The 16,981-nt window shown below is 46.0% G+C and overlaps 2 protein-coding genes and 1 long non-coding RNA gene across 6 annotated transcripts; 1 reads left to right on the plus strand and 2 right to left on the minus strand.

Moving 5' to 3' along the window:
* Positions 1-797: 797 nt before the first annotated feature.
* On the minus strand, positions 798-2,600 carry LOC119138341 (60S ribosomal protein L19-like). Of its 3 annotated transcripts, XM_037278363.1 has the most exons (7): positions 2,481-2,591; positions 2,211-2,306; positions 1,831-1,937; positions 1,632-1,754; positions 1,435-1,555; positions 1,244-1,354; positions 798-981 (listed from the first exon to the last, which is right to left on the minus strand). In XM_037278363.1, the coding sequence occupies exons 3-7, from the start codon at positions 1,934-1,936 to the stop codon at positions 858-860; spliced, it is 585 nt and encodes a 194-aa protein (XP_037134258.1). In that variant the 5' UTR covers position 1,937; positions 2,211-2,306; positions 2,481-2,591; the 3' UTR covers positions 798-857. The 3 variants fall into 3 exon arrangements, with proteins under 3 accessions (XP_037134258.1, XP_037134257.1, XP_037134259.1); XM_037278362.1 differs by lacking the exon at positions 2,211-2,306 and having other exon boundaries at positions 2,481-2,600; XM_037278364.1 differs by lacking the exon at positions 2,481-2,591 and having other exon boundaries at positions 2,211-2,445.
* A 298-nt stretch (positions 2,601-2,898) lies between these two features.
* gpam (glycerol-3-phosphate acyltransferase, mitochondrial) lies at positions 2,899-15,255 on the plus strand. Its single transcript, XM_037278393.1, is given in 24 exon segments — positions 2,899-3,202; positions 4,285-4,417; positions 4,570-4,689; positions 4,910-4,983; positions 5,532-5,645; positions 5,816-5,977; positions 6,080-6,186; positions 6,268-6,406; positions 6,472-6,571; positions 7,572-7,783; positions 7,859-7,973; positions 8,046-8,062; positions 8,064-8,129; positions 8,331-8,443; positions 8,921-8,991; positions 9,181-9,448; positions 9,519-9,694; positions 9,764-9,841; positions 9,913-10,050; positions 10,130-10,319; positions 10,480-10,538; positions 10,623-11,813; positions 13,231-13,280; positions 15,031-15,255. Coding segments are annotated over 21 exon segments (2,520 nt in total). The 5' UTR covers positions 2,899-3,202; positions 4,285-4,333; the 3' UTR covers positions 10,740-11,813; positions 13,231-13,280; positions 15,031-15,255.
* LOC119138367 lies at positions 14,999-15,591 on the minus strand. Of its 2 annotated transcripts, XR_005101118.1 has the most exons (3): positions 15,491-15,591; positions 15,320-15,430; positions 14,999-15,247 (listed from the first exon to the last, which is right to left on the minus strand). It is a non-coding gene; the product is annotated as an uncharacterized LOC119138367 (long non-coding RNA). The 2 variants fall into 2 exon arrangements; XR_005101117.1 differs by having other exon boundaries at positions 14,999-15,430.
* Between the last annotated feature and the right edge of the window lie 1,390 nt (positions 15,592-16,981).

Genomic DNA, 16,981 nt, shown 5'->3' on the forward strand with positions numbered 1-16,981 from the left:
GCCTCCAGCTGTTTTTTGCTTCCCCGCTTAAAGCTCCGCCTCCAACTATATCTGTTTATTAATATTATGAGTGCCAAATGTTGAAGAAAGCATAGTATAAGCAGACCTGTATTTTGTTTAGATTTTAAAAAAACTATTTTACCCCTAAAAATTAACATGAAAATTGAGCAGATGTACAAATACAAGGCGTACGAAAATAAACTGCCCTCTGTCGTATTAGCAAACCTCTGTCAACCTCCAGTACGGAAGGTCCACTATCCTCTGAAGTTAAGTAAAAATAGTAACAGCAAAGCGGCTCAGTGACGTGTATTTATGTTAGCTCCGTTGTTATTGTTGCATGTGGAAAATGTGACTCTGAGGGCTGAGCGTAATCGTGAAGAGCGGCTCATATTCCTTGCCGTCGTCTAATCCCATTAAGTCTCACGCTCCAGAAAACAGCGGCGCCTCCCCGCAATGAAGAACCAAGATGAGGCGAGTCACAAAATGGCCTCCGCCTAGTCCCCCCCTCATGCGGTCTCATCTACTTTACCTGAGATGGCTCTTTATTTTTACACACAGCGGGATTGCTTTTATATGGCGACTCCATAAAGTGCTATACTGATAACGCTAATAAAATGTGAATTAAATTAAACCACGCAAGCAGATTTGAACTCATTCACCGCTGTGGATGGAATCCGGCCGTTTATACCACTGGCGTGAAATGGTTTGTTAAAATTCAAGCTTACCTGTGGACCTAATGAAGAAGTTGGCAGAAACAACAGTATTTAAAAATCTAACCTCCACACAGAAGAAAAGCATTGACCAACATGTGGTAACATTAACCCCATTTATTAATAACAAAAGCAGAGATGCAGTCGCTATTTGCCAGCTTCATCCTCCTCGGCCAAGTTCTTGAGGAACTCCTCCCTCTTGGCCTGGAGACGTTCCTCTCTGCGCCTGCGAGCCTCCTTTGTCTTTGTGCGGCGAGCCTCGGCCTGGTCGCTGCGCCAGAGGACACAAGTGTTAATATTTATCCTGATAGACATTTCTAGACAGTATTATCATTTCAGTTGTGAGGCATGCTGGCAAAAAATAAAAGCTGGGAAGAGTGGCAACACTCGAATCCAGCAACATTGGCGTCACCCAGTGGACAAAAGTGGACATTACAACAACAGTGAAATCTTATTTTGATTTCATTCATTGGTGTGTGTGATATATCCTCGATAAACCCTCATGAGGGTTTAATCAAATTGAAATAACTTACGCCAGGAGCTTCTTGCGAGCCTTGTCTGCCTTCAGTTTGTGAATGTGCTCCATCAGGATGCGCTTGTTTTTGAACACGTTACCCTTGGTCTTCAGGTACAGACTGTGGTACCTGGACAGGTAGGTGCAACTTTCAGTTAAACGCAATGAATTGGGAATAGAGAAAAATCGAAGATAACACTTCCCGCTTACATGTGCCTGTCAATCTTTTTGGACTCCCTGTAGCGGCGGAGGAGACGGCGTAGGATGCGCATGCGCCGCATCCACATCAGCTTCTCGGGCATACGGGCGTTGGCAGTACCCTTCCTCTTACCTGCAAAGCCAAGAAAGTGAGTTTACAGTTTTGTTCAAAAGCCATTTATTGTATCAGTTGATTTCGCATGACCAACCGTAGCCCATGTGACGGCCTTTGCGGCGCGCCAGCGTGTTCTTGCGGCAGCGGGCACGGGAATGCACTGTCACAGGCTTTCTGATAATCAGACCATCCTTCACCAGCTTGCGGATCTGCTGGCCTGTCGTGTAGAATTGCATTGAAACAATTAAGATGGCACAAATAAGCGATAACCTGTAGCCGGTAAAACAACTCACGTGAGTTGGCATTGGCAATCTCATTGGTCTCGTTTGGGTCCAGCCAAACTTTCTTCTTGCCACAGCCCATGACGCTGGACGCCAAGCGCTTCTGAAGCCTGAGCATACTGGGGAAACAAGTTGGATTAGATGCAATTATGTGACTGACAAGCCACTACACTGAATTTGAACCATTTCCAAAATTGTCATGGACATTTTCCACCCAAACTGGATCTTTCACTTAAAGTAGCAGCAAGCTTGTTTTGACAGTTACTCCCAACAATGTCGTTGGCGATGATTTACTATGGAAAAGATATTGCTTTGATTGCATTGTTGAACTGTGATAGCATATTCATTGCATTAAGTGAATGAAATTTATAGCAGACTTGTACTTGAAATACCTTTGTCCCTGAAGGTGTGAAATCGCAAGTCAGAGTTGCAATGGTTCCTGACACCGTCTCGACTTGTTTAACTATGTGTTGTGACGTCAGGCATGTCTGTAAAGTTAGCACCGGGCCTAAATTAGCAATTTTCTTCCATGACGTTTTAAATCTCATCAACCCTGACGGAATGTATCTACTGGTGTTTGAAATAAATTACCCGGAGCCTATGAGAACCGTTTGTTTACGAAAATAAAATACATCTGATCGTGGAACAGCAAGGAAACTTACCTCATGCCTACGGCGAGCTTAATGAAGACAGGAGAAACTAGACAGTGCTGTCGCAACCATTTCAGTCGTCGTCAAGGGTCACCAGCACATCCGCGGCTACAAAAGGCAAAATAAACCCGTCGTTTGCAATTCATATGTAGCAATTCGAATATCAATGGCTCACAAATTAACAAACTAATGTGAGTTTTGTACGTAACGTATTAAAGTTTTAGCATTTAATTCAACACCCCACCCTCGAAGAGTGGTGTGCTCCACGTGAATGCACTTCTTTTTCCCACCCCTAGAGGGCGAAAGATGACAGCTGATTTGAACGAATCATGTAGTCCCTGATTTAACCCAGCGGTGGCAGTCGCGTTTGTTTCGAAGTGATCATGAATTAGAAGTAAACGCGAAGAAGACGGGAGACACTGCATGAATGAACGCACTACGTCATGTATAGTCATAATGTGCCTCCCCGTGATTGGGTTTTGTACTTGATCTCAGCGAATCCGAGATAAGACAATGTTATCAATATTAATGAGGAGCCTGAGGCGTTTTGCTCCAATGGACGAAAGGCTGTAAGCACCGCATTCTGTGTGCCGGGGCCGGAGACGTCAGAACGGCTTAGCGTGGCATACGGTACCGCATTACCGACGGCGGCCGAGCTCTGTGGAGTGGACACTTGTGTTGACAAGTTATTAGATTTTTTGATAAATACGAGTCAACGTAATGCGACATTGAAGGTAAGCGAGCCCCTAACGACCCCCCCCCCCCCCCCATTCGCCGCCTTGCTAGCAAACCATCGGTCGGCTCGTGCTGTCATTGTCATGGAAACAAGCAACCCGTAGCATCTTCCATCAGTTAGTGACGTTGGCGACCGCAATCGAGCGACTTTTGTACTACGTCGCTTTGAGTCGCGTTACCTCCACGGTGACATTGAAGTGTAAGGGCTCAAGTGCCCCCCGATATGCTTCCTAACTCAGCCAGTTTAAGGTTATCCCGGTTAGCATGTGGCCAATCCTAGTTCCGTTTAACGTAGTGGTGCAGTGTGATGCCAGACGTCCAGCTCACCATTGTTGTCTGTGCGACCCGTTATTTGCATGCCCATCTGTCACTAGACAGTTTGACCTGCTTATTTAAGAAATCACTTGAAGGGGATCTCAACAGTCTTTTGTCTACCTCCCCGAGCATCCTTGTGTGAGTCCAAACCAGATTATTATTCATGTAGAGTTTTCATTCATGATTTAAAAGGTCTCCACAACATGATATGCGCCCCTCAATTTGAGAAGGATTGATTCAAACCGATTAGAGATGTCTTGAAAAGGGAACACAGATGGCAATTATCTTAAGTTTCAAATGAAAAGAAAATCAATTATTTGAACTGAAGCAAAAACTGGGAGACCATTTTTTTCCCCCCATCTGTGACAGCGTCGTGGAAACAAGCTTCCGCTGTTACCCAATTGCCACGGCTTCTCATTCCTCAGCTGCTTTTGTTTGGCTCCCAACAGTCACCCCATGACGGGGAGTACTCTCGGCCAATGACCCTGTTCACAAAAAAGCCCACTCTGCCCCCTCATCGGTGTGCGCGCCGGGCACTGGTGCTGAAACGCAACACCCACACTGGACGGTGGACCATCCATTCATGAAAGGGACTTGCGAGCTGAACTACTAACTAGTGTATGCATACTAAGTTGTGTCAAATAATGCAGGAAATTAAAGTCCAATTGTGCAAATATTTGTACTCCCTGGGACTCATGCAGAGCTAAAGCTGACCGTGTCACAATCATGTCAAATGTTTTGTTTTGATTTTTGTCATTCCACCCAGGTGTCCAGTTCGAGGGTGTTGGGTCGGAAGGGGAGGAGAAGAAAAGGCCATGGAGTTGTCGGACGGCCTGCTGCTGCAGGTCAACAACGGCGAGCAGTGGTGCAACCGCTGGAAGCGGCCCAATGATGACTCCGTAAGAGTCGCCCGCCATAATCGGCACACGTTCAAACCCAGCAGATTGAAATAGTTCCAACTTCAAATAATTCACTGTTAGCGCCCTAGCGTTTCCACTGCACATACCTTTGTTTGTACAGAAAGGACATTTCTGTAATATATCTCCTTTAGGACCGCAGCACCAGTCCGTCAGTCCTGCGCTGCGTGGCCACCACGTGGAAGGAGGGGCTTCTGAACAGGAAGAGGCCCTTCGTCGGCCGCTGCTGCCACTCTTGCACGCCGCAGAGCTGGGTAACCTTACACACTGCGGCTAATTAGTTCTTAGCCATTAGCGAAATTGACGTACCCCAGCAACAGACATTTGAGACTACACTATAATATACTTTACGTGCATAAAGAAAGTTGGATCGTTTATATTGTGCAGCTCACCGAGTGCTGGTTCTTAAAGAATTCAGAATTAGTGGGGCAGAAGAGGCACATTTTCATTCATTCATTTGCATTCCCATCACAGGAGAAGCTGTTCAACCCGAGTATTCCGTCGCTCGGCCTGCGTAACGTCATCTACATAAACGAGACCCACACCAGGTAAACATGTCTTTTCCTCATTTTATACATGTTTTCATTTTCATTTTAGCGTGTCCCAAATACTGCTCTGCTACCTGCAACATGATGGCAATGTGAGCTCAACACAAGAAGTGAGCAATATCACACGTGTTTTTATACGATATAAGGCAGTTCTAGGTGATTTTTGCCTCTTGTGCACCCTTTGAGGCGTCACTAGTTGTGGAAACACGTGTATTGAATTGTGCGAACCATTGGAGTAGAGGGCTAAATAATTAAAACGTCGGTGGAGTCACATGTATGCGACGCTGGTTGAGTCTTTCCTTATATCCAAACAAGTTTGTTCACAGGGAATAACAAAGTCAATGTATCCACTTCATCCGTCCTCATTAAACCTTTTCACCTGCAGTGCAAGCGGTGATAAGAGCAGCGTTACATGCAAACTAAAAGTGTTAGTTTTTTTCCCCCCTCAAAATTCTAAAGTACAGTTATTTAATACAGCTGTAGTCCAAAATGAATCAAATTCAGCTAAATGAAAAGCTTACCTGCTGGGTTTTATTTGCTGTGTGCAGGCAGCGCGGCTGGTTGGCACGGCAACTGAGCTATGTGCTCTTTGTCATGGAGCGGGACGTTCACAAGGACATGTTCCCCCGCAATGTGGTGGAAAACGTGCTGAACAGCAACAGGTAAGAAATTAGATTAAATTAAGAAGTTAAGAAAGAGGCAATCGCCAATGTAGTCGATTTTTTTTTGTTTTGTTTAAAATTTGATACTTGATTGTTGGGCGTGCACTCCAGAGGGCCAAATGTGTGCAAGACGTCTTTGATTCCTTTTCAACGACGTGCTTCTGGTGCAGTGTGGAGAGTGCCGTCTTGAGCGTGGCCGCTGATTTGGACGAGGCTGCCGTCGCCTCCAGCCGGCCCTGTTCTGAACGCGGCAAGTCGGTCAGGAAAAGTCAAGCAGAAGCCCGGCGCTGCCTCCAGCAGATGGTGGCCAGCGTGTCGCCCGCCTTCATCAGGTACGTGCAAATGCATCCTCATTAGAGACGCGGCGGCGACCCCATCGCATCACCGGGAGCCAATTTTTCCCAGTGCAAGTTTTTCCTGTCTGTCTTCTCCAGGCTGACAGGCTGGGTTCTGCTGAGGCTCTTTAATGGTTTCTTCTGGAGCATTCAGATCCACAAGGGCCAGCTGGAAATGGTCAAAAAAGCAGCGGTAGAGGTCAGGGGCAAAAAAAAAAATAATTTGTGGTGTAGGCAATTGATGAGAATATGGAGTCCAAATTGCACGTTGTTTGTGGCTCATGCAGCGCAAACGCTCCAAATGGTCTTCCTGCCCGTCCACAAGTCCCACATCGACTATCTCCTCATCACGCTCATCCTCTTCTGTCACAACATCAAGGCGCCGCACATTGCCGCCGGCAACAACCTCAGCATCCCCATCCTCAGGTGAGCCTCGCCTCGCCTCGTGTCTGCACAAGGGAAAATGCCAAGCGCCACTTTTGTCCTTTCAGCACCCTGATCCGAAAGCTGGGAGGCTTCTTCATACGGCGCAAAATGGAGGAGTCCGGGGACGGCAAGAAAGATATTTTGTACAGATCGCTCTTATACGCTGTGAGTCTTGCTTTTGTATTTTATCTTGAATTAGTTCACCCGGCATCTCACTCCGCTTCATTGAAGTCTTAGCCAAATATGCAAATGTAACAGCTATGACTTTTTTTTTTTTATCTGAAAAATTTACGTTTCAAAAGATTCTCATATGACTTAATTCTCATAGTTTCAGTTTGTTTTTCAGCGTGGCCCTCGTACTCCTTTGTAAACAGACGTAAATCCAGTCTTAGTTATACATGCTAATCTGCTGTTGCTAAGATACCAATAGAATTCTGCAAACTTGCAAAAGTAGAAAAATATGCCTTTGGTTGAGAATATGCCTGTTGTCTGCGACACGCCGCACTTTGCATCGACCCGCAAAAGTAATTGCGCGTTGAGCCAATAAGATAAGCGCTATCAGCTGAGGGCAGTTTTGTGTGTGTTTGTTGGGATTATAATGACCGACTCGTGTCGGTCGACCTTCAAAATTGTGCCTCGCATCTCATCGAGATGACAAGAATTTACGGAGAGAGGGCCTACTCAGCAATATGACCAAATCTGTATGTACCTGGCAGCGGTCCCAACATAGCAAAAGTAAATGTTGTTAAGTCCCCAGCCGCGTCTTTGCAGCTGAATCAATCCAAGCCGGGGGTCTATTTCAGGACAACCCCCCCCCCCCAAACACACACACACACACACACACACACACAAATGTCCTCAGGCTGCACTGAAAGGATATGGTTGCACAACACTGCCTGTGTTCAAAGTCTGACTTGCGGGCCATTTCTGGACCTCTTTTTTTTTTTTTTTTTTTTTAATCACCTGTCTGTTCAAGTAATCTTTCAGAACTTTCTACTTGCTCTAATTTTATTTTTCCTTGATAGCATTTAGATATTTTTCCCACCATTAAATTGCATTGAAACACAATAGTTAATTTTCTTTGCACATAATGTGACAATAAGCGCTTCCGCCAAAAAGAAAGAAAAAATTGTCAAAACATTCATTTCAATTTTTTTCTTTCCAGTACACAGAAGAGCTGTTGCGTCAGCAGCAGTTCCTGGAGGTTTACCTGGAGGGCACGCGCTCCCGCAGTGGCAAAATGTCCACAGCGCGCGCCGGCATGCTGTCCATCGTGGTGGACGCGCTGCACTCGGGCGCCGTCGGCGACGTGCTGGTGGTGCCGGTGGGCATCTCGTACGACCGCATCATCGAGGGCAACTACAACAGCGAGCAGCTGTGAGGCCGCTCATCGGCGACGTCCGTCAAAGCTGGCCGCCGACGGGGCCATGTCTGAAATGTTGCGTGCGAGCAGGGCAAGCCCAAGAAAAACGAGAGCTTGTGGGGAATAGCGTGCGGCGTGTTCAGGATGCTGAGGAAGAACTACGGCTGTGTCCGCGTTGACTTCAACCAGCCCTTTTCCTTAAAGGTGAGGCGGCCCCTATTGTGAAGGACTTCAAGTCCCAAGAACATGACTGAACCTTTTATACGATGAACGCAGGAGTACCTGGACAGCAGAGAGCCGCCATGTGGCCCCCCCGCTGTCCCTCGAGCACTCCTTGATGCCCACCATCATTGATGCGCAGTAAGCAAGGCACTCTTCCTAAAACCTTCCAATAAAGCCTCTGAGATGGCTCCTCGCTGCAGGCGCCGTCATTTGCGCACGCCGCTGGAGTTGACATTATCTCGGGACCACTCGCATCTGCCCGTTTCTTTGTACGCGACCCGGAATGAGACACGGCAAACGATATCTTTCCGAGACGGCTTTTCTTGAAAATGCTTTCAGGCCCGACGCTCAGCTGTTTGACCGTCAGGAGGAGGCCCTGCAGAACAGAGAGCTTCCCGAAGACCTGTGCCGACGACAGCTCATTAACAACCTGGCCAAGCACGTTCTTTTCAGTAAGCCAATGTCACGTCCCAAGGTGCCTCATTGGAAAAGCCAACTGGGCTTGCAGCAGCAGAAACCGGTTTGTCCTGCATTTTTTTCAATGGGCTGCAGCCAATCACAATGCCCTCAGCTGCGTGGCATGTTGTTTTCGGCCAATAGGACGCAGGAGGAGTTGGAGGGGGTAAGTGGGGCTGGAATGCAACACCAGTGCCGGTTTTCTGCTGCCTTCCATCCCCACTAAGGAATGATGCTTATCATGACTTGGAGTAACCCTCCCACGTTCCACTTCATTTTTCTTCCAATTGTATGACCAAAATCATGTCTTGTATAATGTATTCCGATTGAAATTTTCATCCATATTGCTTAGCGGTACCGTCCGTTCAGTTTCAGGCCTCTCCTGTCTGTCTGCATATGAGTAGATAAGCACCACGCTGCCACTATTTCTGTTTTCAACATTCCTTTTGTCATCCCCACCCACCCCCTTGCAGCGGCTAACAAGTCGTCCGCCATCATGTCCACGCACATCGTGGCCTGTTTGCTGCTCTACCGACACAGACAGGTATGTCTGCTCATTTGTTAGTCGAATATTCAATTGTAAAATGAATTGACCTCTGGCAAGCAAGGTGAGGCAAATGTCACATATACCTGACTGCGCAGAGATCAGGTTGCTTCCCTGATCAGAACTTTGAAGCACGAGTGCCCCCTGCAGGAACTGTGACGAAATGTGAGCTTGCTTCTCTTCTCGCAGGGCGTGGCGCTCTCCAAGTTGGTGGAGGACTTCTTCAACATGAAGGAGGAGGTGCTGTCGCGTGACTTTGACCTGGGCTTCTCGGGCAACTCTGAGGACGTGGTGATGCGCGCCCTGCACCTGCTAGAGAACTGCATCGCCGTCACCGGCGGCGCCAACCGCAACGGCGAGTTCACCATCGCACCCGGCCACACCGTGCCGGCCCTCTTCGAGCTCAACTTCTACAGCAACGGCCTCTTCCACGTCTTCATCGCCGACGCCATCGTCGGTACGTTGCCGCTTTCTCCGATGTGGTGCAAAAGAAAAAGGGTTAACTTTCAAAATGCATTTGCGCGCAGCCTGCAGCATCCTGTCCCTGCAGCGGGAGCAGGCGGCCGAGTTTGAGTTGTCGTTGCCGGCGTCAGCACGAGATCCCGACACCGCGGCCGCCGGTTCTCCGCTCAGTCAGGAGAAGCTCATCCGCAAGGCCGCCGGCCTCTCGCACTTCCTGGTCAATGAGGTGGCGGTGGCGTCGGTAGGTTCTCTGCTGCACTCTGATCATGCGCGTGACATAGAGTCAAGCCTGCCTGTTTGCGCCCTGCAGCCTTGCCAGACTATTTACCAGGTGTTCCACGATGCCGTCACCCGCCTCATCCAGTACGGCGTCCTCTATGTGGCTGAGGTCTGTTTCGAGAGAACCGCACTACCTGTGCCCTTGGCAATCTCTGTCCTGATGGCCTTTTTGTGTGTCAGGAGGACCAGGAGGAACTTAGCCCCAGTCCCACCGAAGAACCTTGGCCCCAAAAGTTCCCCGAGCCGCTCTCCTGGAGGAGCGACGAGGAGGACGAGGACAGCGACTTTGGGGAGGAGCAGCGGGATCGCTATCTGAAGGTTCATCTTTGCTCTTTATAGTCTTCCCGGGACTATTAAGTTTGAGGAGCGTTAAATCAGAGCCGACGTCTGCTTCCAGGTGAGCCTGTCGGCAGAGCACCGGGATTTCTTTGTGTTCCTGCAGCGGCTCCTCAGCCCCGTCCTAGAGGCCTACGGCGGCGCCGCCATCTTCGTGCACAGCTTGAGTCAGCCCATGGCCGAGCCAGAGTACACGCAGCGCCTCTTCCGATACCTGCTCACGCGCACCGAGAGGAGGATCGCTGCTTACGGTGATTGCGCGCGAGCCGCTGCTTTAAAAGATGTACATAGGCGTGTTACGACGCTGGGGTTGTAAAAGTGAAGGGTTTCATCGCCATTTCAATCAATTTCGATCCAAATTTTGATTTGAACTTGTCTTCACGATTAATTTTTTTATTTTTTTTGCCTCAGGTGAAAGTGCAACTCATTACCTGGTGAAGAACACAGTGAGGACATTCAAGGATCTCGGGGTAACCGAAATATATTCGGAACGTTAACAGAAAGATCACCTTTTAGGAATTTGATGGGACTCGCAGCGTGTGTTTTGTCCTCAGGTCCTCAAGGAGCGACGAGAGGAGCGTGTGACCACGCTGGAGCTGAGCGCCACCTTCCTACCTCAGGCCAACCGCAACAAACTGCTGCAGTACATTTTAGGCTTCTGCCTGCTGTGATCCCCAAACCTCGTCGCTTCAGGCTCCCCTCCGACGTCACATAAGGGCTTCTTACTGGTTCTCTCAAATATATGATTCTAGGTGCTACCAGGAAGTGCCTTCATAATTTACATTAGCAGTACAGCTCCATATATCCAGTAGGCAGCCAAGCTGTCTTTTACAGAAGGCATCCATAAGAAGCGAGTAGAAGAGCTGTCGGGCGCGGCGTCGTAGTGCGCAATCTAGTCTAGTCGTGCACTTTGCTAACCTGTCAAATCATTTGGGCTGTACTCAAGAAGCCTTTGAAAGAGCACTGTAGCCTTGTTTCCTCTTATTGTCACATTATCGCAGAGCCAATGTGGGTGGCGCTCCAATGTTGTTTTTACCATCAACTTTCATTTCTAAGATGTCACCCAAATATAAAATCAAGTTTTAGCAGATTTGGAGGGTTAGTTAGTAGTAGTAGCTAGTATAACTTTACTGGAGGTGAATCATTTCCCAGTTTTCCGGTACCCGCCGTGGTACGTTGCCTAATGGGTGAAACGACTCTGCATGTTCCCATAGCAACTATGAGGACGGCGGCAAATGAGACTGCTGATTATTTTGTTGTTGGTAGTGGTATTAGTTTATTTTAACACATGGCCACCTCACAACAGGTCTTAAAAAGTAGCAAATGTGTCTAAAGCAACAGAAGGTGTGCGTGGAAGGTCCAAGTAAGTCTACTGAAAGATTTTCTTGCAAGCATACATGGTTATTTAATCTTTCAACCTGCACGTATTGATGCAGATTTGTACAGTAGGGCGGCGGCATGTAAAAGGACAAAACGTACATAGATGTTTGAATGAGTTGGAATGTGGCAGACATTTTGTGAAGTTCAATGCCACTTTTATGTCTTGTACTGCATGTTTGCTCTCAAGGTAGACTTTGTGTTGTATTTAATGGTCCCAAGTCTGTGAATTATGTTGAGGAAGAGTCCTGATGAATGTATTGTGTTGTCATGATTGTCCAAAACTCAGGTGGACTTGCTGTGTGGACAAAGGAATAGGGACGCCTGGCCTTGACTGGAAGTCAAAACGAAGACAATAACATCACACGGTACGAAACACAAGTGACACAATGTCAGGTTAAAACGCTTGTATTATGGAAGCAGATGACCCTATTTTAAATCTACTGTCTTGGTCTTTTTTAGTGCATGTTAATTCCGTATCACAAAAAGACTATATGTAAGAAGTCATAAAGACAAGAATCACCAGCCAAGAGTAAAAGAAGAAAAAAAAGTCCAGCATAATTGTCAGTAGGTTTGTAAATAAAATAGTACAAGAGGTTTAATGTCTTTATTTTATCTGCTGCACTACAAAAAGAAAATTAGACAGGAGGTGCTGTTTATGCAAGAGTGAGTTTTCAGACATTTCAGACACATTGCAGTGTGGTCATGTGTGTACTGGATGAAGCCAGACGTCCTTCGTGGGGAAACTAATGCAGGAGTTGGTCTGCACTTAAGTCACTCTTGACCCAAAAAAAACATTTTGTGTTTAGCTTCCCATTGAGCAAGCCCTGCAAAGACGTAGCGTTTGAGTTGGACCCCTTCGCAACTCCATTTCAGCTTTGATTTACCTCTGCTCCGTTTGCCCTCCGTGGCTCCTACCGCGTTACACTGCAATCGACTAAACTCACCGGAGAGAAGGCTTTTGTCCACCTCTACTGGAAAAGTCATTGGATTAGTGACAAACGGCAACAAAAGGCAAACATTTCCTCGTGTGCGTTTGGTTAACTGCTTTATATGACAATATGTATGTTTTACGTTGTGTAATGTGTTGGTGTCCCCCAAAATAAAGAGCAAGTAGTCAAATACACATTCTTGACATGTACAAAAAAAATGCATAAAGTTATTAGGTACACCTGAAAATGGTGGTGTACCTAATGGAGTGTCCAAGTGACGTCACAGATCAAACAGCCAATCAGGAGGTGGGGGTGAGGGCGGGTGTGGCACTTTTCCCTTTCAGTTAAGCTTTGACCATGATTTTTCCCTAATAAAGTGGCCTGTGATTAGGTACACCTGAAAATGGTGGTGTACCTAATGGAGTGTCCAAGTGACGTCACAGATCAAACAGCCAATCAGGAGGAGGCCTGTTATTAGGTACACCTGAAAATGGTGGTGTACCTAATGGAGTGTCCAAGTGACGTCACAGATCAAACAGCCAATCAGGAAGTGGCCTGTTATTAGGTACACCTGAAAATGGTGGTGTACCTAATGGAGTGTCCAAGTGACGTCACAGATCAAACAGCCAATCAGGAAGTGGCCTGCTATTAGGTCCATTCGGAAAGGAGAATATTTGTTAGTCGTTACGTCAGTGGAAACTCGCTAGCTCTCGTTAAACAAGAGGTGGGGCTTTAGCTAGCATGACCACCCACCCACGAGTAGCACTCACTCGGCTGTCAATCAATGGATAATTAAGGAAAGCGTTTGACTTGAACGTTGGTTTTCTATATTTTTCCATGTCCAAACTTGAAGACTGGAGGCTTCACGTCAGCTACTGGTCGTCTATCTGCATATCTCGAAAGGTACTACATGCCCCTCCCACTTTCCATGTAGCATTATGCCTCTGGTGACTAGCAAGGTGGACCTTTACGTTTGCCTCCTAATCTTACATGTAGAAGGTCGTGTCATATATGACTTAAAATATTAGGAGTCCAAAATGTTATCAATGGACATTTAAATTGGTCATTTCCCAAATGAATTATGTCCTGTTGTTTATTTGGGCCACAGTGAAAAGAAACAAAATAATTGCTCTACAATGGTTAAAGTTACATGTCAATGTAAGAAGTATCGTTTTGAAAAATGTACTTGGATTTTAACTTAAAAGTATATTTTTGATCATAGTTGGCACACATGAAAAGTGAAAGTGGACCACTTTGTTCTAATAATATGACTTGAATTTAAAAAAATATATAAATCTAAAAAATAAAAATAAAATGTGTATAAGGTATGTTAGTTGGTAGTGTTATGTGCTTGAGGAGCAGATGTGCGATGTCGTATTGTCATGGCACACCAGGGAGAAGGTGAGCACATGCAAGCAGCTGACATCTCTCACAAAACCCAAGTGCCAGGTACTGCACAATATCATCATCACCACCACACTCCTCTGGATGTGTTTTTTGATGACATTGATGCAAACCAAGTTAGTCAGAAACATATATTTAACTAACTTGGTTTGCGTCATTGTCATGGATAAACTTGTCTAAAAGTGTGTGGTGGTGGTGGTGGTACTGTGGAATACTTGGCACTTAGGTTTTGTCCCAGTGAGAGATGTTTGCACTGTTTGCATGTGCTCACCTTCCCCCTAGTGCCTGCCATGGGAAGTAAGTGACATCATACCTGAGCTCATCAAGCACTTAATCTGCTTCCATGGAGGCAGGGCCTTTTTAAACTGCTTTTCTATTCAATAAATTGTTCGAGTGGAATGCGAGTCTTTGTGATTTATGAGCAAATTTGCTCGTTGGAAGTCTTTCATGCTTGGTGGTCACTGCATTGGCAAAGTACTGTTTGAAGTCTTGAGTTGGACACTTCCAAAACCTAAGTGTCCACTACTATGGAGTATGGACACAGGTTTTCAGACTTGAGGTGAGCATCACTGCAACAGACCCAAGTCTTTGACTGCTTCTCTCTGTCTCCACATGAGTCAAAGTGATATAATTGTACAATTGCAGTCACTTTGAGTCATGTGGAGATAGAGAGAAGCAGTCAAACGCTTGGGACTGTTCAGTGGCTGAAGGCTAACACGCAACTCAAAGCTGAAAAGAGCCTTCCAAAACCTAAGTGCGACTTTGCCCGCCTCCTACCTCTGCCCAAAGTCAGCCTGGCCAATCACGTCTCGGCTCAAAATGTGCATAACCACGCCCACTTTCTGACAGCCAATCAGAATGCAGCATATGCACAGCTGACCAATCAGATTGCTTTCCTTTAAGGAAACTGCGCCCACTAAAGGTCTAACCAATCACAGAGCACCTCATTTGCATATCTACGCCCACTTTTCAACCAACCACAGCCTTTTATTCTCATTGCTCCACCCAGTTTTAGAGCTCTCAGCCAATCACGACGTAGTATTCCAGTCATGATTACGCCCCGTTTCTCAAAATTACCAGAAAAAAATCCGTAAAAAAAAATCCAGAAATTTTTTGGGTGGGGGAAAAAATTATAAATATTTTATTGGAAAAAATAGTTACTTTTAGTTTTGTTTTAAAGTTTTAGTTGTGATGTTTGAAAATTAAGAGTTGAAAGTTTATTTGTAAAAAAGCTTTATTTCTTTTGCAGAGTAAACATTCAATCACAACAAAGTAACAAGTTGGATGGCAGTCTGCTCGTTGCAGAGTGGTGGAGTGGTCGGCCAGAGGGACGAGTGGTGGAGTGGTCGGCCAGAGGGACGAGTGGTGGAGTGGTCGGCCAGAGGGACGAGTGGTGGAGTGGTCGGCCAGTGGGACGAGTGGTGGAGTGGTCGGCCAGTGGGACGAGTGGTACTCCATGCCTGGACCTGAGACAGAGATTGGTAAGTAAAAAGTTAAGTCAACGTTTTGTGCAGAAAATGTTTTGGCATGAAACGTACCAGTGCGCAAGTAGAATTGTTCATGGCACCGAGTATTGCAAGCTGCATGACCAGGAAGCTGATTTTGTTCCTTGCAGCATGACCCAGGAAGTTGATTTTGTTCCTTGCTGCCTGTCAGAAAATAGGAGACAAAAATTATCGTAATAAAGCTTAGCATTTAAAGTGCCTCACTTCTCAGGTTGCCTTAGAGCTGAATAAGTAACAAGAAAAACAAAGTGCTGCTAGTATGCAGCTTTGCTCTGGTCCTCAGCTTCTGCTGCGAGCAGGTACTTGATGGTGTGCCACACTGGACACAAAAACAGATTCAAATTTTCAAACATGTTTGCTAAAATGTCATTTACTTTCCTTCTCTTACCAGCAGAGGGTTCTTGTGGCAGCATTGATCCAGGTGAACAAGCTCACAGGAGTAGCTGTGGCTGAAGACAAACTGTGGCAGGCTTTGCACTTTGTGGACCAGGGTTTGTCACCTCTGCCTGTAAAGAAAAAGGAACATTGAGACAACAACTCCATTCAAGTTTACTGGTTTTATTTTTAACTGTAGACTGGAAGCAGCTGGTCGCTGGTGCACAGGCAGAGTTCCTGAAATGTTGTCAAGACTCTCCAGAGTGGACACCTGCACACAACACAAACAAGGGAGACATCAAGCTGCCATTTAGTACATTTTATTTGAGAGTCAACTCTGAAAATGGAGGCAGCCTTGAGGAACCTCTGCATGGTTTTGGAGGGCTTGTTCCTTTTGCAAACAGGTGGCAGATTTTCCAACTGCATCCTTACTGGAAACTGCTCTGCAGGAATAGGGAGGCATAAAAAAAAAAGCAGGTAAGTGCTTTTAAACAATGCCAAGTTTGTACTAAATTGTCACCAGTCAGCACGTCAGACAAGAGGTTGATTATGCTACAGGTTCAAAACCTTGTAGATCCATGCTGCAGAAACTAGGTCCTTTAGCACCACCTGATGGACAACAGAAAGAAGAACATGCTGAAATGTTTGACGTGTCAAACATTTGGACGCGTGCGTGTTTCACCAGTGAGGAATGGAGGGCAGCATCGGAAGTCTCCAACCACAGCTTGCTGGTCTGAAAGACACGGTAACGATACAACCATTCTGCTTTTACATTTTCAGCCTAACAAGCAAATTGGGCTTGGCAACGTGTTGAGCAAGAGTAGACCTGCAAGTGTCTCATGAAGCCATGCAGGACTGCAAGTCGGCCATCTTGGACCCTGCAGACAAAATATAAAGAACAAATGATTTAGTTAATTTGATAAGATTGCTTGCTAATAAAAATATTTTTGCCAGTCAATCTGTTCCCTTTGTTACAGATGCAGGCCTGTGGACTGAAATGAGAAGACAATTAGAAGCAGTCAATTGAAAGAGTCGACTTTAAAACTCACAGAAAGTCGTGACCCATGACGGGGTCGTTTTGAAGATTGACACCTGCAGACAGAAAGTAGAAAATTAACACGAATGGTGTATGCTAAATTTTCGATTTGCTCAAATTCAGATAAAATTACCAAATTATATATATATGTATATATATATATATATATATATATATAATTTATATATATATATCATGAGACCACTTGGAGCTAGCTCATCATATATATATGTATATATATTTTTTTTTAACCCCCCAAAAACTTATTAGAGCTCAAAAGTAGG

The sequence above is a fragment of the Syngnathus acus genome, chromosome 19 (genome assembly GCF_901709675.1).
Source record: "Syngnathus acus chromosome 19, fSynAcu1.2, whole genome shotgun sequence".
In the NCBI taxonomy this organism is placed as follows: Eukaryota; Metazoa; Chordata; class Actinopteri; order Syngnathiformes; family Syngnathidae; genus Syngnathus; species Syngnathus acus.

Excerpts from the sequence above, each read along its gene's own strand:
- LOC119138341 (XM_037278362.1), bottom strand. Across the intron at positions 1,755-1,830 it reads GATTGCCAATGCCAACTCAC|GCCAGCAGATCCGCAAGCTG; the intron begins GTGAGTTGTTTT and ends TCTACACGACAG. Across the intron at positions 1,556-1,631 it reads AGGCCGTCACATGGGCTACG|GTAAGAGGAAGGGTACTGCC; the intron begins GTTGGTCATGCG and ends TTGGCTTTGCAG.